This window comes from Xiphophorus hellerii, chromosome 7 (genome assembly GCF_003331165.1).
Source record: "Xiphophorus hellerii strain 12219 chromosome 7, Xiphophorus_hellerii-4.1, whole genome shotgun sequence".
Lineage (NCBI taxonomy): Eukaryota > Metazoa > Chordata > Actinopteri > Cyprinodontiformes > Poeciliidae > Xiphophorus > Xiphophorus hellerii.
Window position 1 is genome coordinate 31,447,529 of NC_045678.1, and position 25,286 is coordinate 31,472,814.

General features: G+C 42.3%; 4 protein-coding genes across 4 annotated transcripts; 1 reads left to right on the forward strand and 3 right to left on the reverse strand.

The window, feature by feature from the left end:
• Positions 1-361: 361 nt before the first annotated feature.
• akap19 (A-kinase anchoring protein 19) lies at positions 362-5,579 on the reverse strand. The gene is made up of 2 exons (XM_032567483.1): positions 5,440-5,579; positions 362-4,412 (listed from the first exon to the last, which is right to left on the reverse strand). The coding sequence occupies exon 2, from the start codon at positions 4,284-4,286 to the stop codon at positions 4,026-4,028; it is 261 nt and encodes an 86-aa protein (XP_032423374.1). The 5' UTR covers positions 4,287-4,412; positions 5,440-5,579; the 3' UTR covers positions 362-4,025.
• Positions 5,580-6,883: 1,304 nt separating this feature from the next.
• Positions 6,884-11,575, reverse strand: gstt1b (glutathione S-transferase theta 1b). Its single transcript, XM_032567479.1, has 5 exons — positions 11,367-11,575; positions 10,298-10,385; positions 10,080-10,230; positions 8,833-9,009; positions 6,884-7,358 (listed from the first exon to the last, which is right to left on the reverse strand). The coding sequence occupies exons 1-5, from the start codon at positions 11,476-11,478 to the stop codon at positions 7,161-7,163; spliced, it is 726 nt and encodes a 241-aa protein (XP_032423370.1). The 5' UTR covers positions 11,479-11,575; the 3' UTR covers positions 6,884-7,160.
• A 1,301-nt stretch (positions 11,576-12,876) lies between these two features.
• Positions 12,877-14,627, reverse strand: ddt (D-dopachrome tautomerase). Its single transcript, XM_032567482.1, has 3 exons — positions 14,422-14,627; positions 13,463-13,638; positions 12,877-13,194 (listed from the first exon to the last, which is right to left on the reverse strand). The coding sequence occupies exons 1-3, from the start codon at positions 14,527-14,529 to the stop codon at positions 13,122-13,124; spliced, it is 357 nt and encodes a 118-aa protein (XP_032423373.1). The 5' UTR covers positions 14,530-14,627; the 3' UTR covers positions 12,877-13,121.
• A 1,177-nt stretch (positions 14,628-15,804) lies between these two features.
• Positions 15,805-23,579, forward strand: mstnb (myostatin b). Its single transcript, XM_032567478.1, has 3 exons — positions 15,805-16,371; positions 17,692-18,065; positions 21,994-23,579. The coding sequence occupies exons 1-3, from the start codon at positions 15,999-16,001 to the stop codon at positions 22,372-22,374; spliced, it is 1,128 nt and encodes a 375-aa protein (XP_032423369.1). The 5' UTR covers positions 15,805-15,998; the 3' UTR covers positions 22,375-23,579.
• Positions 23,580-25,286: the final 1,707 nt, after the last annotated feature.

Genomic DNA, 25,286 nt, shown 5'->3' on the forward strand with positions numbered 1-25,286 from the left:
GTCCCGTCTTCTTGTCCTGGCAGCCATTTTGTTTTTTTGGGACGTTGCTGCGTCACGTTGGTGGATCATTAAATGGAAGGTGTGTTTCTTCCTGTTCTGTCCTCACAGGTGAGTCTCACCTGAAGACTTTTTTATTCTTCCTCCACCGTAAAACTGACGCTCTGCAGCTGTAAATCCTCCTGTTTGTGCTCCGCTCAGCCTGACCTTTGACCCGCTCTAAAGCAAACACTCAGGCTGAAGGCATTTCTTGTTTATTGGCAGCAGATTTTCCACATGCTGACGGTTCAGCCTGGAGGAGAAGAAGAATCGGACATTCACTCACTGCTCAACATCACAACCAAAAACTGGAAATAATCACCGACCGTCTCAACATCCGGCTTTATTTACCTTTAAAACAGTAAATATTGTAATTAGTGGGAAAGCTTTATAGTCAAACCAAAACTAAAATTTTATGAAATTACATAATCTTTAGACAGGTTTGTGGAACTGGCCCTTTAAGATGCATTTCCAAAACAAAAACCTCCACAGGTTTAGTTCTGCAGGTCGGAAACTAAAGGTGAGCAGAAACTACAAAACTAAAACTCTGGAAATGTTCAGTTTGTAAAGTTACAGTCAAAAATTAACAGCAATAATTTTATTCAGTCAGAACAAATAGGTTTAATTTTTCAAAGTCGTATTTTCACCATGTTAGTAATTCATTTAGAAATGTGAGTTTAGTCAAACTAAATAGTTAAGTTTAAAACTTTACTCATTTGGAGCCATCAAATATCTGTCCAAAGAAATGTTTTAGTTAGGAAACTAAATATTTAGTTCTTTCAATAGTAGATGGTGAGCTAAATATTTAGTTTCCAAGACATTAACTACAAATTTAGTTAATTAAATGTTTAGTTACTCTAAGCAACTGTAAATATGCCGTTTGCAAGCTAAATGTTGCTAACTAAATATTTAGCTCCAAGCAAAATATTTCACTCTAAGCTGAAACTGACATTTATGAATGAATAAAATAAAGAAAATAACTGAAAATTTAATGTTTGTTTTTCTCTTTTGGAACAAATTATTGCTGCTGCAAACAAAACATCAGGAAACTCAAATGGCTTTTTTTCTTCTTATGGCTCCATAATTTTTCTTCTCAACAGTTAAAATTATTTCACTTGTTTATGTTTGTTCCTGAATTCATCCCTCGCCAGACTCTGGCTGAATCTCACCTGTGCAGGTTTTTTTTCTGAAATGCAAATTATGATTTGATTACAAATTATCTTCTATATTTTTCTCTTGGAACAAAGATGAGGTATGAAATAAAACAGTTTAGTCTCATATATGTGATTTTACTACATACAGAAACGAAGCAGCTGAGTCCAAACAGAATCCTCCCCCGGCCTCTAAAAGGCCCCTGCGCCACACTTTGGACACCGCTGCTCTAAAACTGCTGATTTAGTGTTTTCTGCAGAAATATTTACTACAGAGCTGATTCCTGATTCCTGAAGAGGATTTTCTCTTTTCTTGGCAACAAAAAGTTATCAAGTTTTCCAAAACAGAACATAAATGACCTTTCATTAAAGGTTGTGGATTAAAAATCTGGTTTCTGTCCGTTTTGAGGTCGACGGGTTTTTTGTCCTGCAGCTTTGAGTCGTTTGGATTTGCGGATCATTTCCCTGTGAGGTCTGGAGCTCCGCTGGTCTCAGGCCAGTTTCTCCTGCTCCACTTTAAATAACTCAGTTTGGATCTGAACAGGAAAAACATTTTCCTAAAGCTTCTGATGGAAGACTGAAGTTTTAATAAAGATTATTGATCTTTAAAACTCCAGAGAGACGGCGGTCGGACGAGAGGAGAGAAACCATCACCAAATAAAGCTGATTTGTTTTAAACAGTTTTAAACTTTAACGCCACACAGAACAGATTCAGGACCAGAAGACATTTAAACTATTTTCTGAGGCCCTTTTGGTTCATTTTAAGGTCTTTATGACCATGAAGGCATAAATGTTTCACAGATTTTACCTCTGAGGTCTCAATCTGGATGAACACCGACGGAAACCCGATCTGACTTTGACCCAAACTGGGCGACAAATTTAACCAGACCTGAATTTTAATCATTTATCTGAATTTCTTTATATTTTGCTTCCAGGCTTTCTGGATGTTTTTCTTTGACTTTAGGAGTTTTTTGTTTTTTTTGATCAGATTTTTTCCTGTTTTTTGCTTGTTGAAGCTCCTGACCTCTGATGACCCAATTAGACGTGAAAGGAATAAACTTCTTCCTGTTTCTTCAAATAAATCCATAAAAAATCCCAAAATTAAACCGTTTTCCTAATGGAGAATTATTCATTTTTTCCATAAACAAATTGTCTCTGATTATTTGATTTCAACTTCTTTGAAGTTAGAAATCCATATTTCTAATTTCAAAGTAGGGAATTTAAAATCCAACATGGCCGCTGTGACGTAAACAACAAGAATAAACATCCACTTATTCATAAAGTTACTTCATTCAGCAAATACTCATTTAAATATGTGGAAATATTTGACATAAATGGCTCTTCCCAGCCATTTTGTCATATTTTTTATTTCTCCTGAAGACTGTCGATCCTCTGCTGCAGATCTGAGTTTTGTATTTTGCTGCCTGTTTATCAGATTTTTGATATTTTTTCATCCCACTGAGAGAAAATAAAGCCAGATTTTAGTCATTATGTGAATTTAAACATTTTTAACCATCAGATTTATACGTTTTTTTAAAAAGCTCATAAAACCCAAAGAAAAACTTTGAGAGTTTCAAAAAGTCTGGAAAACGTTTGCTGCTGACCGGATTGAAATGTTTTTAGTTCCAGTCCTGAAACTCGTTTTCAGGTTTTGGTTGGAGCTAAAATCCTCTTTTGTTTTTGTCAAACTTTGTTTTCTTTGGTGTTTTTCATCGATTTAACCAAAAAATGGTAGAAAAACTGAAAAACCATCAATAAAGCCAGACGGGTTCAGTCTGATGACTCCAGACTTTTGCACAGTGTGTATTTGGTTGGTTTGGTTGCCGAGTTTCCTGAAGCAACCAGAGGAAGTTTATCACCAACGGCGGCACAAAGTTCACGTTCTCACAGCAGGTCTTCAGGCTCAGTTCCGATTTTTCGCTAAAATCCGATTGTTTTCCTGCGTATTTGTTTGTCCGGTGGATTCGGACCGAAGTGGGTTGGGATGCTCCTCACCAGCTGCGGCTCCATTCGCCTTAAAATTATGCAAATTACAATTACAAAAATAAATTCACTCAACGGAAACACACCAATTTAGAAAAAAAAACGTTTTTCAAAATGTTTTAGTAAAGTTAGTATATTTACTGCAATGGAAACACGCAGGATCAGCAACAGGATGTTACTGCTGGAGGAAATGAGGAAGAAAATGTCTTCATGTGGTTTTAATTTTTTTTATTCAATCTAAACGACTCTAATGAAATTTGATTTTTTAAAGTTTTCCAACTGACTCAAACTTCTTTCATCAATTCATGATTATAATTTTCATTCTTTATGTCCAGATTTACGTCTTTCTTCTTCTGGTGCAGAATTATGAGGCACGTTCACCTCAACGACGTAAAAGTCGAATAAAATACGACATGCATTGAGATGCTTTGGAAATAATCAGATTTATTTCCGAACAAACTGGTGAAAGATCGGAATTGGGCGAATTCGCCTGCTGTGTGAACGTAGCCAAAACGGACGAACCGAAACCGAAACGTCTCGTCGGTTCGTCCGATGAGTCAGTCCCTGTCAAAGCTCCCAATCCGGAGAACGCATCGTCAGCGGCCCAGAAGGCCCGCATGGCGGAGGGCGGAGGTTAAGGCGAAGTAGTGGCAGTGAAAGAAGCTCCAGGGAGAGTTTCCAACCAGGGTCAAGGGTCAGACGGGATTCCTGGGTTCATCGGTAATCTTCCACCTCATTGTCACAGAGTCGGGATCGGAGCGCTCCGGTCCGTTTGGAGGAAGGTTTCAGGATGAATCCTGTCCAGTCAGACCGGATTCCCGTCGACTCGTCTGCCGCCAGGCGTAAAGGTTCCCGTCACGGAACGTCGCACTCGATGTAGGGGATGTCGCTGTAGCGGCTGTCCACCTCCAGCCACTGCTGCACCGCCCGCGCCACGATGTCCTCCGACAGCCGCTGGGCGTACTCCAGCAGCGCCGCGTTCACCTGCGGCGAGCCGTCCGCCGAGCCCGGCGCCGACCCGCCCATCAAGTAGGCCTTCTCGCTCGTGGGCTTCCTCTCCGTGGAGTTGGCGTGCTGGGAGGCCGCGGCGCTCCGCTTGGATTTGACGCAGCCCATGCTGTGGAGGCGACCTCCTCCTCTTCCTCCGTCTGGGAGTTTTCAGCTGCTGTCATCCACTGGATTCCATCGCTGAGAGCCGATCAGAACATCCCGCTCCGTCCGACAGAGACGCTCAGGCTGCAGCTGTGGGAGACGAGAGGAAAGAGGTCACTGGTTTATGTTCCAGAAGGTGACTGAGGCTAAATGATGGGCAGTGAAATCTCTTGAGTTTAGATAAACAAAAACAGATAAAATGAGTTTTTAGACGCTAAAATTCCACGTTTGACTAGAAAGTTTGTTTTGTTTCAGGTTTGAACGTAAACTGGTTCGTCTACAAACCTCAACCTGGGTTTGTTTGAAGTGAACTCTGCTGCGGTTTGAATGCATATGTGAATGCCAAGCAGACGAAAGCGCAGGGCATTCTGGGTAAATACAATCAAAGCTAATGTGCTAGCCTAGCGCTAGCAGGAGAAACGGCTCGTTGTCTTTAGCCACAGACTAAAGAGAAATCCTCCAATTGCTGAAATTTGACACCTCCATTTTTGTTTGGTTTTCAGAGGTTTTTGTGTCGTTTCCTTCAGTGGTTCTTGGTGCAGCGCCCCCACAGGCCAGGAGGGGAACAGGTTGCTCGGAGGGTTTGGCTGGTTTGCGAAAGCAGCAGCTGGAAATGGAGCAAATGTTTTGGTCAGTTTTGGTCCCAAGTCAAAGCTAATCTACGGGACGATCAGGATAAAAAACAAGCTGAAGCCTCCAGAGGAAGGCTGGGGGGAGGAGCAGAGTGGAGGTCAAGGCCTCCCCTCACCCTCTGTCCTGGAGAGTTTTATGACTCAATCCCTCTGCCTGACAGTGTGGCGCGGCACCGAGCAGTGTGTGTGTGTGTGTGTGTGTGTGTGTGTGTGTGTGTAAGCCTATGTGTCCCATCTGTTCCTCTGCAGCCTGATTCTCCCAGCATGTGCTTCATTCAGGGATCTTCCTCCACGCAGCGTGCAGGCCATCAATGATTTACATGCGGAGTGTCTGAGTGGGCGTGGGGGGCTCAGCGCCCAACCTGAACATCTGACCCCATTAAGAGCCGAAAGGTTATCAAGCATCAGCCCGATGAGGTCACAGCAAACGCGACTCTCACACAAACATGTTGCGTGGAAATGTGATCCAGTGGATCTCTACATACTTTTATCTGAGTGGAGGAAAACGATCCCACTCCTCTCCATTCCCTGAAAATCCTCCCGTCCACAGCAGGAACAACAAGGTCGTTCAGGGATGAAATCCTGCACAAGCAGTCCGATAAAACCCAAAACCCAGTAAAATCCCAGATCCGGACCCAACTTGCCTCTTCTGTGGGTTGTTGTTCTGGATGAAGCGCCGCTTCGTGCCAGATTTACAGATAATCTGAGCGGCTTTAAACCGGGGGAACAATCCGGGATGCTGGAGGTTTCCTCCGCCGCCGCAGGTCGCTGTGCGGCCGCCGGAGCTCCGCAGCAGACAGGGAGGAGGGAGAGGCGGTCCGGTCCGGTCCGGAGCGGAGCGGGTCTCCGCCGAGGCGCAGCGGCGCTCTGGATGAGTCCGGGGCGCAGCGCACCGAGCCGCAGCTCTGCAGCGGCGCGGTGCGCTGCTGCCCCCTGCTGGACGGACAAACAGCCCGGGGCGGGAGGGCAGCTTAACATAAAACCCAACAAATGTTGACAACGTGACGACCCACTGATGGACACACAGCAATAATGCGGCTTATTTAGCAACAAAAAAAATCAAGGTCATATTTTTACCATGTTATTAATTTAATTTATGTCAGTTTGAAGCTAAATATTTATTTAACAAGTTTAAATATTTAGTTTCAAGATGAATATTTAGCTTGGAGATAAATATTTAGTAAACGAGATTAATATTTTATAGCAAACAAAATTTTTAGCTTTAAAATAAACATTCATTTGAAAAGCTATATTTAGTTGAAATTAAGTACTTAGCGAAATATTTGAACTAAATATAAACAAAATAGTCAAGTAAATATTTCGTTTCAAACGAAATATTTATTAAACAAGATACATATTTACATGCATATTTCCCAAGGATTTAGCTTCAAACTCAATATTTAGTTTGAAACTAGATATTTAGCTAAGTTATACATTTATTGCACAATTTATATTTAGATGGTAGGTTAAATATTTAGCTTGGTCACTAAATATGTAGTTTCAAGGTAAATATTTGGTTTCTAAATAGATATTTATTAAACTAGCATAATATCTGGTCAAATAGTTTTACACTTGAGTTTTCCTTCTGAGGGAGAATAAATTATATTTCTGCTGTAAAATAAACTGAAGTTTGTGGTTTTATAGTAACAAATATAGAAACTTAAACAGATTCAAAGGCTGTGAAAACCTTCATAACCAGGCAGATTTCTTTAGTCTGATTTTTATCACTTTCTAAGTTTATTTGGTTGATTTTGGTTCTTAAAGTTTAGGAAATGATCGGACTGCAGGTGCTTCACTTCCTCCACCAGGTGGCAGCACCTCCCCATGCTTTTTAAACAGCGGCTATTTTTCCTGACCTTAAAGCTTTAAAGTTCACTCCGACCCACATTTCTCATCATCTTCAAAACTCCAAACACCAAATGAGTCAAGTCGTTACTTAGTAAAAGTTTATTGGAAGTTCAGGATTAGCACAGATTAAATCAGAAAAAGAGTAAACAGGTTATGAAGAAGAACTGAGCCGATTGCCTAACAACCGACATTCCAGAAATCTGAGAGAAGCATCATGTTTCACTCCTCGGTTACATAATCAGTCCGTTTGTTTCCCAGACCTCCAGGTTCAGTTTAGTCAACCTTATATAAGCGGGATCATTAGGATAAAAGTTAAACAGGATGAGGCTTCATGATGGCGTCCGTTTAATTCTGTTTCTCAGAAGAACAGCCGGAGGATCTTTGGCTTGAAGAGCTCCAGTTTGCTGGGATCCACCTGCTTCATGCCGTCCTGCGCCCCCAGGATGGCCTGGTGGGCCTCGTCGAACAGATCCTTCCCGATGGAGGCCTGCACTCGGTCCCGCCAGGCGCTCAGCTTCGGTCGGCCCTCGAACACGTCCAGCCCGGCGCCCAGCGGCTGGTGGACAGGAGAAGAAGAGAAACGTTATGTCATAGTCAGTCAGGTGGATAACTAAAGTTTTAGCTCAGAACAAAATACAACATGAAGGTTTCCTTCTGAGCTTTTTGTGTTTAGTTAGCTGGTAAATCTTTAGATTGCTAAATTAATATTTGGCTCAGAGCTAAAAATGTTGATATTATGAAGCAGTTCAGTCAGATTCTGATGATCATCCGGTGCAAAGCGGAACAAACATTCATCTGATAGCATCACCATTGCTGACTTAGCAGCAATCCTTCATCCTCAGGAAGTGGTAGGAATCACTTCCACTTCATGCTTCAAAATCAGCAGCAGGAAAAACATCAGTAATAATAATAATTGTTATTATTACTGATGTTTTAACATCAGTAAAAACATCAGTAAAGCCTGGATGAAGAACCAGAGTCATGTCGTCCTTCAGCTCAACTTTCCAGTCTGATAAACAGAAACACTGAAAACTCAAGATTCAGGTTTGAGCTCAGAGAAGCATTTCATATATTCTGTTAACTAAATAATTAGCTTTGAGCTAAAAGGAAAAAATAGCTAGCTAGCTTAGTTAGCAAGCTCAATTTGGGCTTGCTCATTAAATATTTAGCTTGTTTTAACTCAGCTAAATATTATATATTTATATTATTATATTTATATTATATTTTTAACAAGCAAACATTTTTAGCTTTCTAACTAACAAGCTAACTAGATTTTTACCTCAAAGCTACATATTTAGTTAGCAAACAAAAATATTTAGCTTAGAGTTAAATATTGGTGTGCTAGCAAAAACATTGTGTTAGTAAATAATTTTTTGTTTGCTAATTAAATATTTAGCAAGAAAAAAATGACCTCAGAGCTAACTAGCTAGCTAACTTAACTTTAGCTCATAGTTAAATAATTAATTGGCAAGAGAAAATATGAAATTATATTTACTTAGCAAGCCAGACGTTTAGCTTGCTAACTCAAACTTTTTGTTTGCTAACTGAAAGTTTAAACTGGAGATAAATATTTTGCTCCAAACAGGTTTAGCTAGCAAACTGCATGTTCAGCTTGCTATCATTTACTAAATATTTATTAAATGAATATTTGCTTTGCTATCAGAACTTGTTTTCTGGGCTGAATTCCCGGACTGGACCGGCGTCCAGAACAACAACCTGTGGCTTCCTGTCGGTTTTCATTGCTGCTTCGCTCTGCTGTTAGCCAGACAGCTAGCTGCTCGGTTTGGCTCGTCAGATGATAACAGATCTTTAGAAATCACTTTCATCCCTCGTTTTTTTAATTGGAGGTCTATTTAATGAGTGAGACGCAGTTTGAAGGACCTTCAGGGAGTCTGGAGAACTTCCAGAGCCAGGATGGAGTCCGCCTCCCTGGATAAACACCGACAGGAAAGCCCCTCCAGGGCCGGCCTGGACCTCCCTCCAGAGGAACCACATTCCTGGTTCTGGCCCAATTAACCCTGTCAGCTCACCTGCATGATCTCCACGATGGCCACCAGGTCGGCCAGAGACATCTGGTCCCCCACGATGAAGGGCCGATCCTGGAGGAAGTTCTCCTCGATGAGGTTCAGCGAGGCGTTCAGGTCCTCCAGCGCTCCGTCCATCTTCTCCTTCGGGACGTCGATCCCCATGATCTTAGGAATCATGAGCTGCAGACAAACATTCATTCAGCTGATTGGGCCTAGCCCTGCCTTCACGGTGCAGATCCTTCAGACTAGCCAGCAGCAATTAGCAAACATCTTCTGAGCTCATGATAGGAGCTGCTGCTCAGAGCAACGCTGGTAAAAACATTAAAGTGTTAATAGAGGAGCCATGTTGGATGACTTCCTGGAGGCGGAGCTTCTTAAAGAGACAGAGGCCCAATTTCAAGGCTTTAAATTATAAAGTCATATTTGATATAAATATCATTTTTAAAACAACTGAAGGCAACATATTATCTTGATTGTGTAAAGTGGATCTATGTGCCTGGCCCTTTAAGGCTTTCTGGGCTGAAGCGGTTCTGTCTGAAGCCTTTGACCTGGTTCTGGGTCTCACCCTGGTTCTCTGGTTAATAACTGATCAGATCAGTAATCATTGATCACAATCAGTTTTCTGCCTTGTTCTGCTTCAAAGAGCAAAAGTTCAGTTGATTTACTGCAGCCATGAAATAACAAAGACATAAAACAAAGTGAATATTTTGACCACATGAAACCCGAAGCTGCTAAACTTCAACACTTAATAGATTAATAGTTTAATCTATTAATAGTTTAATAGATTTAATCATAACAGGCGATTTTTATCAACATGTGAATAATTATTACACAGCTGCTTTTCTTGAGGAAGAAATGAGAGAAAACAGATTCAATAAAATCTGAAAAGTTAAAATGACCAAAAGTCTCTCAAAGGGACGAAGCATCGGGTCAGAACCAGCAAACGATCTGCTGCTGAAGGTCAACAGGGTCAAAAGGTCAGCAGGGTCAAAGGAAGGACGATCCTTGGGACATTTTTGGGGGGAAATTGTTGCAACTGATATTAAGAAAATTTTGGTTTTTATTGAGTTTTTTTTTATTTTAGTGCCAATTTTATTTTATTTTTTAAATGAGACTTAATTTGTTTCTGGTTTAATCGTCATGAAGCATTTGGCTAATGCTAAAACAGTCCGACTGTTGATTAAAACGTCTCTTTGTCCTGAACTGGAACCAGTTTGGACCAGTATGAGCGTGGGGTTTTGGGAACGTACCCGCATCCAGAACATCTTGGAGCCGTGCATCCGGATGGCCGTGTGCTGCCAGGACAGGAACTCGTTGACCCGGGAGCGCAGCCGCAGGTCGGCCGGGTACCAGCGGTCCGGAGTCCGGAACTTCTCGGCCAGGTAGAGCATGATGGCGACGCTGGAGGAGAGCGGCGGCTCGTCAGGACGCATCCGGACGGAAACCGCCGCTTTCAGCAGACACTCACCTCTCAGCCAGGCAGAAGTCTCCGTCTCGAAGGGCTGGAACTTTTCTGATCTTGCTGATTTTCCCAAATTCATCTCCAAAATGCTCACCTGGAACCCAAACAAACATGGCAGACCAGCAGGAAGCCAGGCAAGACGAGACTTCCTGCAGGAAATGTAACTGCTGCACCGATTGGCCGATACTTGGATAAGAGACCGATCCTATCAACATCCACAAACATCTGGAAATCCACCTCTGTCCAATTCTTTTTTTTTTTCTTTTATCGCCCCACAAGGGGTCTTTTTGTGGCTCTAGTGTCCCTTTTTCAAAGCAGGCTGACAGGAAAGGGGGAAGACATGCGGTAAACGTCGTCGGGTCCGGGAGTCGAACCCGCGACAGCCGCGTCGATACACGTTGCCTCTGAATGTGGGTAGCGCTGACCCCTCCGCCACCACGGCACGCCCCTCTGTCCAATTCTAACATCAGTTTCTGACTTACCAACTTTTCAGACTAAAACTAAAAGCTGATATCGGCCCAAATCCAAGTCAACAGGTCAGGTTAAAGATCGCTGCAGCCCTAATCACAACCAACGATTATTTTAATAATCGATTATTCTGATGATTAATCTGATTATAAAATGATATATCTGGCTGATTTTTCCTTTAAGCTGTCTTTAAATTCAAAGCTGCAAATAAATTTAAATCCATTTTAAGATAAGAAATAAAAGATTTTTATGCCTAAAATGCAACAACAGCATTCTTTTAGTAAACACTTAATCATTTGTAGCAAATGATGCATCTGCAGTGAAAATTACTCATCCGATTATTAAATTGTGGATTAATATTTGTATAGCAAAGTGTAAAATCATTTTATTTAGATAGCTCGTTTTCAGCAACACTGCGGTGCAAAGTGGGAGATTTTTAAATAATATCTGAACCAAGTGAAGCTAAAACTTTAGGAGTTCTGGTAGAGAAAGTATTTCATCATTTTCGGTTCTGCTTGGGGAAAAACGAGCCAAGTTTTGTTTTATTCACGTCACAAGCCCGTTTGGGTTTGGAACCAGCGACCCTTCACCTCCACAGGAGACTCACCGTCCATCAGAGAAACCTTCTTGAACTCGAAGGGGATGTTGTTCTTCTTCGCAAAAATAAAAACGGAGCGACATGGCTGAGAGAAAAGGTCCAGATAAAGTTCCACCACCATCTCTGCTGCTTTACCAGCGTCTCCCTGCAGAACCAAACGCTGAGCGGCTGCAGCTGTCAGCGATCCTCCTAACGGCAAGAAAAAACAGAAAACACCGGAAGTTCGGCCCAAAACTCCCACATTCCAGAACAGAACCTCCGAACCCATTTACCAGGCCGCCGGAAAATGGGGACACCTGCTGTCTGAAAAATGTACTGCAGCTCAAATTCTAGACTTAGTTCTAAAACTGCGGTACCGAACAACTGGCGGTACCGGAACAACTGGCGGTACCGGGACTTAGTTATACTAAATCCATTATTTCTTTCTTTAGTCACAACATGCTCTGTGTTGGTTCAGAAATTTAAAAAAATACTGATGTGGTCCAGTTTGTCTTCAAACCCAAAGTCAGGATCATTTAAATTACACAAAGTGGTCTACTGGACGGAACCAGGACAGACGGACGGAACCACGAAGGATGGACGGAACCAGGACAGACTCACTCAATATTATTGTTTATTGCAATAACTTCTGGTAAAAGTTACCGTCCAGTAAAATTAGTTTTGTTGACAGGTAGACCTGTGATGAGGTTTTACTGGACCATAAATTGTCCCGGGAATCAAACTTTAAATATTAACATTTAGCCCTGGAACTGAGACAATTTTCACATCCAAGATCAATAAAACAGAAACAACAAATAAAATGAATCATGAAGTCTGTAAGGTAACGGTCAGCAGCAGCTCTGCATCCTGAGACGATTTCATCCGGTTTCCATCGGAGACCAGCTGGATTAATCCTGTCAGTACGCTGGACAACTTCTGCACTTCACTGCATTGTTCAGTTATTGAATATTTGAGTATTTATCTTTGTCACGACTTTTTACTTTTACTCTACAGTTTAAGAGGCATGTCGGTACTTTCTGCTCCTTACTTTGTCACTTATAACTCGTTATTTCCATGATGAAATAAATAACCACATGGATTCGGATCAAAACGGAAAAATCCACGTCCAGCACAAAATGTTTCAGTTATTCTGCACTGAACCACAGCAGAAAAACCCAGTGAGGAAAACATGATGGAGGCTTTGGCCTGAGAAACGTCACAAACTGAGGAACGTCAGCCGGAAAAATCATTTCATGTTTTCTGCTCCAACGTTTATCCTGATGGACATTTGGTTTGAATAAAAACTATCAGTAATTTTTTAGTGTTGAGTAAACTGCTGCTACTGGAAGACTAGAACTTTTTGAGCATTTTAAACTTATTGAAAGTCATTTTGTCTTGAAGGTGAAAATGACTTTTGATTTTTTTAGGTACATTTCAAAAACAGTAAAACATTCCAACCTGTACTTTTACTTTTACTAGAGTATTGTTGAAAACATTATTTCTAGTAGAAAATGTGAGTATTTGCAGTGATGACAGATGATTGTTGTTCAACATTCTGTCTTTATTTCATCTACAGGAAGAGTAATCGATCCCAGAGCCGATCCAGAGGAACCGGGACGACCAAACTGTCTTCAGCTCGGGTTCCTCCAGCAGAACCGACCCAACCCAGTTTCTACTTCTGGAATTAACAGCTTCACTTTAAACAGTGACATGATTTCAACAGTACAAATCTCCAGTTGGGATTCTGGAATGGGCAGAGGTTAAAGGTCGTCTGCTGCCGGTTCTTCACAGGAAGCTCATCACGGTTCCTTTCTTCCCCACCTGGTGAGGCTGCAGCTCCAGGAACTGGATCACAATCCTGCAAACATCACATCAAACCAGACTCATCACTTCCTGTCCCGTCAGCCAAACAGGAAGCTGTCAGCAGAAACAAAGATGGCGTCTCTGTCGATGCTTCAGCATCTTTAACTGGATGTTTATTATTATTGCCTCATTCATTATTGATTTAAATTAATAACAGCTTCATTTTGATTAGGAATCAGGAACTAAAGGGACAAAGTGACGGATTCTCTGTTAATGTTGACTGGATGCAGCGTTTATAGAAACGTCCAGCAGGGGGAGCTCACCTGTCTTCAGCCAGGCTCAGTTCTTTGGTCAGGAAGCCGAAGATCTTGGCGCTGTGCTCCTTGTTCTTCTCGCCGCTGTCAGTCGCAGAGATGGCCGACACCGACACCAGAACACACGGAGCGCAGGAGCCGCCCACCAGCATCGGCAGCCCTGGATGCACCACCATGTTCATCCTCTGGGAGGGAAAAGAGCGTCCGGTCAGTTCGGCTGGTTCATGACGAGTCGCAGCAGACGTCGGCTCAACAATTATTCAGTTACTGTAAGAAACTACGCTAACGTAATAATTAATGTCAGCTAATCCACAAACACTTGAGATCATCTCTAAAATGCTTAGAACCGCCTGTTTGTACCATAAAACTCATTGATGCACACAGTAGAAACTTAGCTCTGCTGCAGAAGCTAACATCCCTGCTCTTCTTTATTTCTGCTCAAAGTTTCAGCCAATCAACAAAAAGGAAAATGAACGGTTCTCCTGGATTAGCAATGTAGCCAATAGCATAAGTAGCACAGCGGATACATATCTCAGCTACACAAACTGCTTTTTCTTTTGAATATTTAAGATATGCTATAAGAAAAAAATAAACAAAAATACCAGGAATAATTTGGTGTTAACACAAAAATCTGTGACATTCCACTGTAAATAATAATTAATCATCCAATTAAACTCCATCCAGACTCCACTGAGTCTGTGTTGAATCGCTGTTGTTCTGAACAGGAAGAGGGGCCCCGCATCTAATTCTGCTCCAGGCCCCATAAAACGTTGGGTCGCCCCTGCTGACAACTCCTCTGGTTCTGGTCGCCAGATAAACTGGAGACGCTCAGATCTGTTACACCGGTTTTAAATGAAAACCCGAGCAGCAGCAGCAGCCTCCAGTCCTACCGGAGTTTAACTGGTTTCACTGGGTCGGTTCTGATCCTGCACGGGTTAAACTGGTGGAACCGGGTCGGAGGTACTCACGTCCTCCGGTTTCCCCAGCGCCGCCGCGGTGACGGAGCAGAACCGCTTCAGGAAATCCTCGGAGAAGCTGCTGGCAGGCAGGTTGCTGTCCAGGACGACGAAGGGCATCTTTACTGGCGGGACTGGGAGCTGTGGTTAGACACAACACACGAGAGGTCAAAGACAGACTTTGGAGGCAGGAGAATACTTCTTCCGGTTGTCACTTTCAAAATAAAGCATAAAAATAAACAGAATGTGGGTTTTTGTTTTTCGACGTTTCCCAAAATAACTTTAGTAAAATCTGTGAGGGATTTTATTCCAACCTGGTTTCCTCTTTCTGATTTAATGCCACATTTATTCGTTACTCGCGACTTAAAAAGGGGGCGTTTTATGCGTCCTGTGACGTCATTTCCGCGCACAAAACCTACCAAAAAATACTGAAATTAAAAAATGTTGAGGATATAACTGCCTGGCACAATTTTTTATTTTAAAATATTTAAAGTAATAAAAACATACCAAAGCAAGAGAAATAAAACAAAAATAAAATAAACTGGCTCGTTATTCTAAAAGTCACGCTTTCTATTAAAGCCCGTTTCCGCCATGACAGAAAAATAAAAGCCCAACAGGAAGTGAAAAAAATGAATAACTGGTCATAATTTTGACTTTCAAAGTTATATTTATGGAAGTCACGCTGTTTCTCTGCGGAGGCTTGCCAAAATCTCACATGAGTGAAAATCGAAATCTCATAATTATAACTTTGTATCTCAAAATTACGACTGAACTTCGAAGTTATGACTTTATATCTTATTATATCTGATTACTAAAAGTCAAAATTATAACTGCTTGTTGGGATTTTAAGATTCTTTTATGGACTTCCATACTTTTCAGATTGTATTTTGGATTATTTTTCTTCAGAATTGCTGTTGAAACGTCACCAAATGTGAAAACTTTTGCTCGATGTTGAGGCTGTAGGATCTCGCAGATACAATCCTAAATATCATTTCTAATGTTTACTTCATGTATTATTTTAATATTTATGTATTTATTCCATCCACTGACGCGTTCCCATGTGATATAAAACACGCCACACGATGGCGCTGTCTCTTCAACAGAAACATTAATAAGGACTTTAGCCAATGTTTTAAAATTATCAATATTTTATTTGTAGCTCTGTATCGTTTTATCTGGAGATTTTCAGGGAAAACAAACAAAATTCTGAACTAATAAAATATTTTTCTGTTGCTAAACTTAGAGCCGCAGTTGCTCCGATCAGGAAAATATTTTATGACTTTAAGAGGAAAAACTGAGACATTAAAGTTTTTCATCCTGTTTGTTTGAAAGATGCTTCACATGCTTTGGTTTTTCCATCTGATCCATCTAATAAAAAAATCCTTCCACTCTGTTTGAATCCATCGTTTCCTCTCCAGCCAATCATGGTTTCTGTTGCCACGTAACAGGCTAAAGTTGGAGTATAAAAAGCTGCGCGCTAATAAACTATGACGCCCGTCAGCGCGGCTCATTTTTCCCACGCAGCTCCGAGGCGCATCACGTCGCAGCGGATCTTTTCCTTCTTGATCACCTGACGCCGCAGCAGAGACATGCACCTGTCCCGGACCGCGCTGTGCCTCAGCCTGCTGGCTGTTCTGGGTCCCGCGGTTCTGAGCGAGCCGGACCCGCAGCCGGCCGCCGCCACCAGCCCCACGGACACGGAGTGCCTCACCTGCGAGGTGCGGCAGCACATCAAGAACATGCGCATCAACGCCATCAAGACGCAGATTCTGAGCAAACTGCGCATGAAGGAGGCGCCCAACATCAGCCGGGACGCGGTGCAGCTGCTGCTGCCCAAGGCGCCGCCGCTGCAGCAGCTGCTGGACCAGTACGACGTGCTGGGAGACGACAGCCGGGATCCGGTACCAGAGGAGGACGACGAGCACGCGACCACCGAGACTCTGATGATCATGGCCACTGAACGTAAGTCTGCCTCGAGCTCCACTTTCTGCTCCATTGACGTGTCTTCTGTGCGTAAAGCCACATTTTACTCTCAGAACTGAAAACAAGGAGCTTCTTGCCGTCGCATGGAGATTCTAGATGTTGGTTGTGAAGATATGAATGAAGAAGAATCCCGAAGACTTTTTGTTTTATGTGTTTCTTCCAGAACAATTTGTCAGTTTCTTGACTATTTTTGTGCGTAAAACAAGATTTTACGCACAAAACGGCTTTTATTTTGGCATCTCATTGAGTTCTTGGGTGTTGATGGTGATAAATCTGCTGATACTGGAGCTTATCAAGACAACAAACAGCTTTTTTAGCGTCTTTTGTGCGCAAAATTAGGTTTTTCCCCAAACAGAAGTGCAAATAAAAGGCTCTATTTTGGCATCATTCTGAGTTTTAGATTTTAAGATGAATATCGAAACATTATTAAGATTAAGAAGGTAGTGCATCAGAAAGTTTATGACAGAGTTTTATGGTGGTTAAATGAAGCTTTACGCTCAAAAGAGGCGATAAAAATCACAAACTGAAACTTCAGGTGGATGTTTTCAGTGATTGTGGTGAATTAATAGGATTAAAAACGGTATTTCTGTTGGTGTTTGCAAGACAAAGTTTCTGTTTTTATTGATTTCTGTGAATGAAATGAAGTTTGACGGACATAAAAACTCAATAAAACCATAAATTTTGACATTACCTGGAAGTATTTTGGTGATTCTGATGAATTAAGCATCATCAAATTGTTTTTTTTTTTTTTACAAATTGTATTTTTGTTCGAGTTTGCGACACAAATGGTTTAATTTTATTGCACATGTTGGTAAAATGAAGTTTTGCGCATCACAGACGAAAGTTAAGCTTTAATTTGATCTTCACAATAAATTACATTCACTTATTTATTCTGTTTTAAAACGTTTGAACAATAAAACGAGGTAAAGAGACAGAAGGGAGATGAAGTGATGCGCAGGGATGATGGGATTCAGGTTCCGGATCCGTAAAGTCTCAGAATCCGAACCTCAGATGAAGCGCAGCTCCAAGTCGACTGAAGGGACTCGGTTTGTTTTTCGCACCTCTGAAATCAGCTTCAGCTGTCACCTTCCCGCACGAAACAACCTTCTTCTCTTTCCTTCTGACATGAAGCCAAAAGCTGCAGCTCCGAGCGGTTCTGGTTCTGTTCGCAGCCTGCAGGGTCAGCTGCACCCGAAGCGAACAGCAGAATCTAAAAATCATCCGAACTGCGTCTGGTTCCATGTTCTACCTGTAAATATTTACCCTCGGTGCGTCATGTCCTGCTCTGTGTTCCTGCAGTCGACCCGGCGGTCCAGGATGACGGAGAACCGACGTGCTGCTTCTTCTCCTTCACGCAGAAGCTGCAGGCCACGCGGATCGTGCGCGCGCAGCTGTGGGTGCACATGCGCCCCTCGGCCGAGGCGACCACCGTGTTCCTGCAGATCTCCCGCCTCATGCCGGCCACGGACGGCGGCAGGAGGCACGTCCGGATCCGCTCCCTGAAGATCGACGTGAACGCCGGGGTCAGCTCGTGGCAGAGCATCGACGTGAAGCAGGTGGTGGCGGTGTGGCTGCGGCAGCCGGAGACCAACTGGGGCATCGAGATCAAGGCCTTCGACTCGCGGGGGAACGACCTGGCGGTGACCGCGGTGCAGGCCGGGGAGGACGGGCTGGTGAGTCCGCGGCACGGCACGGCATTTCAGGGCACGGCACGGCGCGGTACGGCACGGCGCGGCGCGGCGCGGCGCGGCACGGCACGGCGCAGGGCGGTACTACGCGGCACGGCGCGGCGCGGCAAGGCACGGCGCGGCGCTTCAGCCACAAATATCATTTATATTTTCCTGCAGTTTGAGTTTCATGAAAACTTTTCCCGTCATCCTTCGGGACTCAGAGAAACTTTAACTCCTACTAAACTGACCGAGTTAAAAAAAAAAAGAGAGAAAAAATGTTTTCAAACCAGGAATTAATTTATTAAGGAAACAAAAACGAACCAAATGAACCCGGTTCTGAGTGGAACATTTATCCAGCAGCTGGTGATAAAAAGTATTTAACTCCTTCATTTTATGAACTTTTTCCTGTCTGAGTCAAACCGATGTGAGCGCAGATATTTATGCAAGCAAACAATAACTGGTGACGCTGAGCAGCAGCTTCCTGCTGACGTCATGGCTCGCTTATTGATCTGACGGTCCTGCTTCTTACTACGGAACACCAACAAGGACAAAAAGCCACGAAATGTTCCGTATCTGTCAGTCAAAGTGTGCCGTTCAGACCCAGTCAGAGTATTTACTGGATGAAAAGCAGCCAATCACAGCCGAGGCGAAATCCTGCAGGAAGTGAGAGAAACAAAACCAAAGTCCAGGATCTGAGAAAAACACATTAAAACACAAAAAACTCACATTTTGTAACGTGATCATATAAATGTTTCATTTGTTCATTTCTGGAAACATTTCTGATTCCCAGTCGACTTGCTTTACGTCACTGTGGACGACCTTTGACCCGCTCTGCTGAGTAAATTGAGCCTCGTTGGAACAACATGTTGGTGTCAATTGGATTTAAGTTTGGGCTTTGACTAGGCCGCTGGGACTTGGTGGACAGCGTTGGATCGTAGTTCTGGTCTTGGGAGGCCATTTTTCTCTTCTTTACCATTGAACCATGACCTCTGACCTTTACTGAGGCAGGGAGGCCTGCAGAGCTTCTGATGTTGTTCTGGTCCAATCAGAACCTCGGAGGCGGATCTGTTCTTCATGTCGACAGTCGGGTTCTGTCATCATTCAATAAGGAGAATAATCAGGTTTTGTCATGGAGGAAGGTCAGTTTGGAGTCTTCATCAATAAAAACATTAGAGATGATTCAGCAGAAATATGTAGGGGAGGGTCAAAGTTCAAACTTCGTACTGTAAAAAAACACAAGTTACAGATTTCTGAGGATAAAACTGAGTTTCCTTGGTTTTGTTTCCGTCGTGCTGCGGCTCCACAGAACCCAGAACCGTTGGTTCTGATCAGGAAAAGCAATTTAGAATTTCCCATCATCACTGAGGGGATTTAGTAGCTTTTCTACAACCGGTCTGTCGGATGATTTTTCTGTTTTAGATTTTTGAGCTGCAGGTGTGTCGGGTCAGAGGTCATCTTAAAGCTGCTGCCAGGTTGAGCCCTGATCCAGAAACCGGTTCCTGAACGTTGCTACAGCCGTATAAACAGCATGAGGGTCAAAGTCCTGTTTTTGTTTCTGTCTGAGGAACAGAGTGATGCTGCGGGCTCTCCGTCCCAGAAGCAGAGAAATCTCCTTAGCAACAAGTGACAAAGCAAAATCTCACTCAAAATAACCAAGGTCATTTCTTTTCCCCTCGATTAAAGACGCAAAACTATTTTAGACTTAGACTGACTTTATTATCATTTTGCATGCACAGGGTGAATACAGAAATAAATTTCGTTGCATACGGATCAGAACAATGTTTGAGGTTCCAATGTTGTGAGGTTACTCCAGAATAAAATAAAATACAGTATAAAATATGAATATAAATATGAATATAAAATATAAAGTGCAGGACTGACAGTAAAATGGAAGTTACTTAGCTCTGTACATGTGCAAGGTATGAAGTGGTATGTGAAGTGGTTGTTCATACTTTTCTTCATATCTGCTTATAAATTAATTTAAAATGTAATATTTTAACTCAATAAAGTAGAAAATAAAATATTTTAAGGTTTCAGATTAAAAGAAAGTTTTTCTGATTCTTAAGTTTTGGATCAACTGTAAAAAATCAAATATGTTTACAGCATAAAATCTGTATTATATTAAATTCAAAGCAAAAACAAGAAGATATGAATAGTAACTAAAAATACTTTGTGTTGTAGGAAATATTTTTAATTTAAGAAGAAGTAAATTTGAAAACCTCATCCTTTAGAAATTATAAAAATTATCAGGGGCCACCCAAACTCATTCTAAGGGCCACAAATGGCCCCCGAGCCACAGTTTGGACACCTCTACTGTGAAACGTTCAGAGTTAAGTTAGAAATCAGCTAAAGAGGAATACTTTCAAAATAAACTCCAGGTAAATGAGTAAAAGATTATTCCTTCTGGTCAGAAGGAGGTTGACCTTTTGACCTTTGCAGGAGTAAACAAAGTTGGTTAGCAACTTGTTACATTTACTTGAGTAACTTTTTTGGAAGAAATGTACTTTTAGGAGTATTTTTACTAGGTTGTACTTTCTACTCTTACTGGAGAAAAAGTTCTGGATTTTCCTGAATCAAAACCTCAGCAGATAAAATCTCACCTGCAGCTTCTGCTCAAGGTTTTACTGACAGATTGGAAACATTTTATTTTCCTGATTTTGTTATTTTTTGGAACTTTCTTCTTCTTAACTTTGTATTTTGATCCGTCTGATGATGCAGTTTTTAAAGGTTGATCATTCGATCAGTTCCTCCGTACTGCAGTTGACTTTTTATGGAGTCTGACTCTCTCCTCTGGCGGCGAAGTTTCTGGTGCCGTTCAGCCGCAGCAGGCGGTCAAACAGGAAGTAATCAGGCTGGACTCCATGGCTCACCTGGACCAATCACATCGAGCCGCTCCGCATTCCTCACAGCATTCTGTGTGACTCTGCAAATCAGAGTAATTGCCTGCACACACACACACACACACACACACACACCCTGGGCGATCGATGACAAGCAGCTGCAGCGCTGCCTCCGGCCTCTGCAGCAGCTAACCAACCGGCTGGTGATTTAATTTCTCTGAAAGTTTCATCATGTTTCCGTGACATGTTTGAAGACTCGCTGCCAGGAGGAAATTAGAGGCCGAACGCTGACTCCGCTCCATCGGGGCCAAGAATGACCCCAGATCATTTGGGTTAGTTAGCCGGTCATAAGAGGAAAACATGGTTTGCTTTTTAAAGTCGTATTTTCACCAATTCATTCATTCATAAATGTCACTGTTCAAACTAGATATTAAATATTTAGATCCAAACTAAATAATAAAGTAGATCTAAACTATATAGTTAGTTAGCTCTGAGCTAGCTAAATATTTACTTTAGAAATTAAATATTTAGGCGCTCAGAGATAAATATTTATCTAATATTCATTCTTACTTGCCAATAAGTAGAAGTCGACTATTAAACTGAAAATTGGGTCTTACCAGTAAATATTTCAGTTAGCTTACATTAAGTTAGCTTTGAGCTAGCTAAATATTGATTTACCTCTGAGTTAGCTCAATATTTAGCCAGCTCAGAGCTAAATATTTAGCCAACATGCAAATTCACGTGCTAAGATGTATTTGACTATCAAAATAAAAGCTGTGTGTTAAGAACTTTCATGAACTCCTGCTGGTGAGACTGAATCCACCAATCTTGTTTTAAGCTGAACTGTTGCACAAGAAAACACATGAAGAAGAGATTTGAAAACAGGAGTTCATGAAGCGGCATGGAAGCTTTTATTTTGATAGTCCACTTCCGGTTATCAGCAACTGAATTTACATATTATATGTACAGTAGCTTGAAGCCAAATATTTAGTTAGCTAACTAAATATTTAGTTTGAAGCTAAATATTTAGCTTGCTAGCTAAGTGTTTAGCTTGCTGTCCTAATCCTTCTGATCGTGTTCTGTCGTTTCAGCAACCGTTCATGGAGGTGAAGGTGTCTGAGGGCCCCCGGCGGGCCCGGAGAGACTCGGGTCTGGACTGCGATGAGAACTCCCTGGAGTCCCGCTGCTGCCGCTACCCGTTCACCGTGGACTTCGAGGACTTCGGCTGGGACTGGATTATCGCCCCGAAGCGCTACAAGGCCAACTACTGCTCCGGGGAGTGCGAGTTCATGCACCTGCAGAAGTACCCACACACCCACCTGGTGCACAAGGCCAATCCCCGGGGGTCCGTGGGCCCCTGCTGCACCCCCACCAAGATGTCCCCCATCAACATGCTCTACTTTAACCGCAAGGAGCAGATAATCTACGGTAAGATCCCGGCCATGGTGGTGGACCGCTGCGGCTGCGCCTGAGTCCGGGGCGCCGCGCCTCAACCCTTCAGACTCCAGACGCTTTCCTGCAGCCGCCTGAGGCCACAAGCAGGGCGGCGCTTTCACCACCAGCATACTGTAGCTTTCTTTCTTCCAGTGAAACTTTAGCCGTCCCGACTCGAAGCCAGACGGGCGCGAGAACAGAACAAGGCCTGATGGACCGTGAAGTGAATGTAGGCAGAAATGATCCAAGTTGAACCAAAAACATTTATTCCCCCCAAAGTTCCTGTCTCTCTTTTCTGTATAAGGACTAAAGTTAGAGTCAATTATTAACAGCAATAATTTGGGTTAATTAGCCTGACAGAGAAAAACATGGAGTTTAAATTTTCAGTCCCATTTTTTCCATGGTACTCATGAATGTCAGTTTCAAACTAAGCATTTAGTTTGAATCTAACTATTTAGTTAACAAGCTAAATGTAACTATTTAGCTCCAAACTAAATATACAGCTCTGAGCTAGCTTAATATTTAGTTAGATTTGAGCTACATACATTTTAGCTAGCTGAATAGCTAGCTACCAAGCTAACTATTTAGCTTGCTAACTAAATATTTAGTTAAAAACTTTGACATTTATATATGGATGAACAACATGGTGAAAATGTGAGTTTGAAAAATGAACCCTCATGTTTTTCTCAGATTATTGCTGTTAATTTTTGACTGTAACTTTAACTAACACACTCGTTTCTACGCTTTGCTACGTTTGAGAACCAGTTTAATCGTCTCTGACGTTTGGAGACCCGTTGGAGTCACATTTCACCCCAACTGAGCCGCTAACAATAAAACATCCAGAAAATGAACAAACCAAAGTAAAACAGTCTGGTTAGCAGCATTGCCCCATTAATCATGTCAATATTTAGCTAAACTCTCCCCAACATGGCGGTTTGACTGGAGCAGAACCAGTTCAGGGTAAACCCAGCGGAGCGGTCCTGATTGTAGCGTCGGCCCTGAACTGAAGGCGCAGTGAACTCGAGATGTGAGTGACCCAGTTTGCACTATGGCGCACCAATAGGACGAGTTGGTGGCTACAAAGAGTTGTAAAAACTGATTTTGATATGTTTGATAATTTGTATTGTGTGCAGTTGTTTCCGCTGATGGTGAGTGAATAAAAACCACAATGTAGCAAATAAAACATGTTATACAGAAACTCTCATTATGTACTTGTTTCAACAAATAAAGTCTGTAGCTTGTTTGTTGACTTCTGGTTCTTCTTCAGTGGTTTCTTTCACTTTTTGCACCTAAAATTGTTTTGTAATTTTCTTTAAATTTGCAGTAAAATTCTAATAAATCCAAAAATAATCTAAATATTGTTTTAAGTATGTTTTGAATAAAAACATGTTGGAAATAACTCACTAAAACATTAATGAGGGGAAATCACTGTTCAGATATGAATCTGCTGCCGTCTTTAAAGGGCTGGAAATGCCGTCATGACGAAGGAAAAACAACACAGCCTTCGTTTCGTTTGGCCTGAGTGCAGCGCTCACCAGAGCAACCTGTGGCCTTTTATTAGCTGATTGCGCCCACCTGTGTAAATCTCCACCCACAACAGGAAGTCAACAAGAACATCAACAAGATTCAACAGAATCAAAATAATAACTTCAGGATCAACAACGCCCTGCAAAAGTATTTACATCTTTCTGTCAGTTAAAACTAACTTCTGTCTATCTTATATCTTTTTTAAAACAATCAAAATCTGATAAGTGTGGTGTGCATTTATTTTCAGCCCCACTGGCTCAGAACTAACTTCCTCTGGGTTTTATCTCCACCTGCTCTGAACAGCTTTTCACATTTTAGAGTTTTAATTTTACAGAATAAACTCACTTTTTATTTTCCTCCCACTGCAACACTTTGTGTTGATCTATCATAAAATCTCAATAAAATATCATGAAGTTTGTGTTTGGAAAGCTGTTCTGTGTGACCCAACAAGTAGATAAATACATTATAATCTTTGACAAGCTGTGCATGAATTCAGATACAAACAGCTGAGCTGTAAACAAGACAAATTTAATATAAATCAGCTGATTTATTGACATATTATCACTTTAATGTAAATTTGTCCCACAAACTAACTTTAGTTCTAACAGTTTTAATAATTCATCTCATTTTACATTTAAAAAGCAGGAAATCTTTTTCCCTCATTTCTCTTTAAAGCTGATCAATTTAGATTTATACATTTAAAAATATATAAAATGACTAAAAACCACCAAAATACTGTAAAGTGAAAACCATAAACCTGGTGTTTTATTGCACAGTAAAAATGAAGCAGGAAAAATTGAACAAAAGCAAAACCAGTTAGAACCAGAAAATATCGTTTTAAAAAGTCTGTTTAGCCAAAGACGCGTTTTGATACGATTAACTTCACTTTGAGGTGCTAAAGTGGGATTTAGGATCATGTTTCCTAAACCGGTCCAGTTGGTCCCAGCTTCCCTGACTTGACTACAGGCTGATGACAGGATGTGACCGCGGCACCGGGCCGGGCCGGGCCGGGCCGGGCCGGACCCCAGGCCTCAGCGTGGCCTGGTTCCGCCCAGCAGGGGGTGAGAGGAGCTCCGCCCCGGAAACACGTCAGGTGGAGGCCTGCCATGGAGAGCGGATCCGCGGAGGCTGCAGCCCGACAGACCATGCTGCTGCAGCTGAGCTGCTGCAGCCAGATAGACGATGCTGCTGCAGCCCGACGGACGATGCTGCTGCAGCCCGACGGACGATGCTGCTGCAGACAGACGATGTGCTGCAGCTGAGCTGCTGCAGCCAGATAGACGATGCTGCTGCAGCCAGACAGACGATGCTGCTGCAGCCAGACAGACGATGCTGCTGCAGCCCGACGGACGATGCTGCTGCAGCCCGACGGACGATGCTGCTGCAGACAGACGATGTGCTGCAGCTGAGCTGCTGCAGCCAG

Bases quoted from the DNA above. Each gene is read 5' to 3' on its own strand.
- akap19 (XM_032567483.1), bottom strand. From the start codon at position 4,286: ATGGGCTGCGTCAAATCCAAGCGGAGCGCCGCGGCCTCCCAGCACGCC.
- gstt1b (XM_032567479.1), bottom strand. From the start codon at position 11,478: ATGGTGGTGGAACTTTATCTGGACCTTTTCTCTCAGCCATGTCGCTCC. The intron at 10,386-11,366 runs GTGAGTCTCCTG...TTTGGGTTCCAG, and splicing joins GAAGGTTTCTCTGATGGACG to GTGAGCATTTTGGAGATGAA. The intron at 10,231-10,297 runs GTGAGTGTCTGC...GCTCTCCTCCAG, and splicing joins GACTTCTGCCTGGCTGAGAG to CGTCGCCATCATGCTCTACC.
- ddt (XM_032567482.1), bottom strand. From the start codon at position 14,529: ATGCCCTTCGTCGTCCTGGACAGCAACCTGCCTGCCAGCAGCTTCTCC. The intron at 13,639-14,421 runs GTGAGTACCTCC...TTTCCCTCCCAG, and splicing joins CGCTGGGGAAACCGGAGGAC to AGGATGAACATGGTGGTGCA. The intron at 13,195-13,462 runs GTGAGCTCCCCC...TGATGTTTGCAG, and splicing joins CTGAGCCTGGCTGAAGACAG to GATTGTGATCCAGTTCCTGG.
- mstnb (XM_032567478.1), top strand. From the start codon at position 15,999: ATGCACCTGTCCCGGACCGCGCTGTGCCTCAGCCTGCTGGCTGTTCTG. The intron at 16,372-17,691 runs GTAAGTCTGCCT...GTGTTCCTGCAG, and splicing joins GATGATCATGGCCACTGAAC to TCGACCCGGCGGTCCAGGAT. The intron at 18,066-21,993 runs GTGAGTCCGCGG...CTGTCGTTTCAG, and splicing joins AGGCCGGGGAGGACGGGCTG to CAACCGTTCATGGAGGTGAA.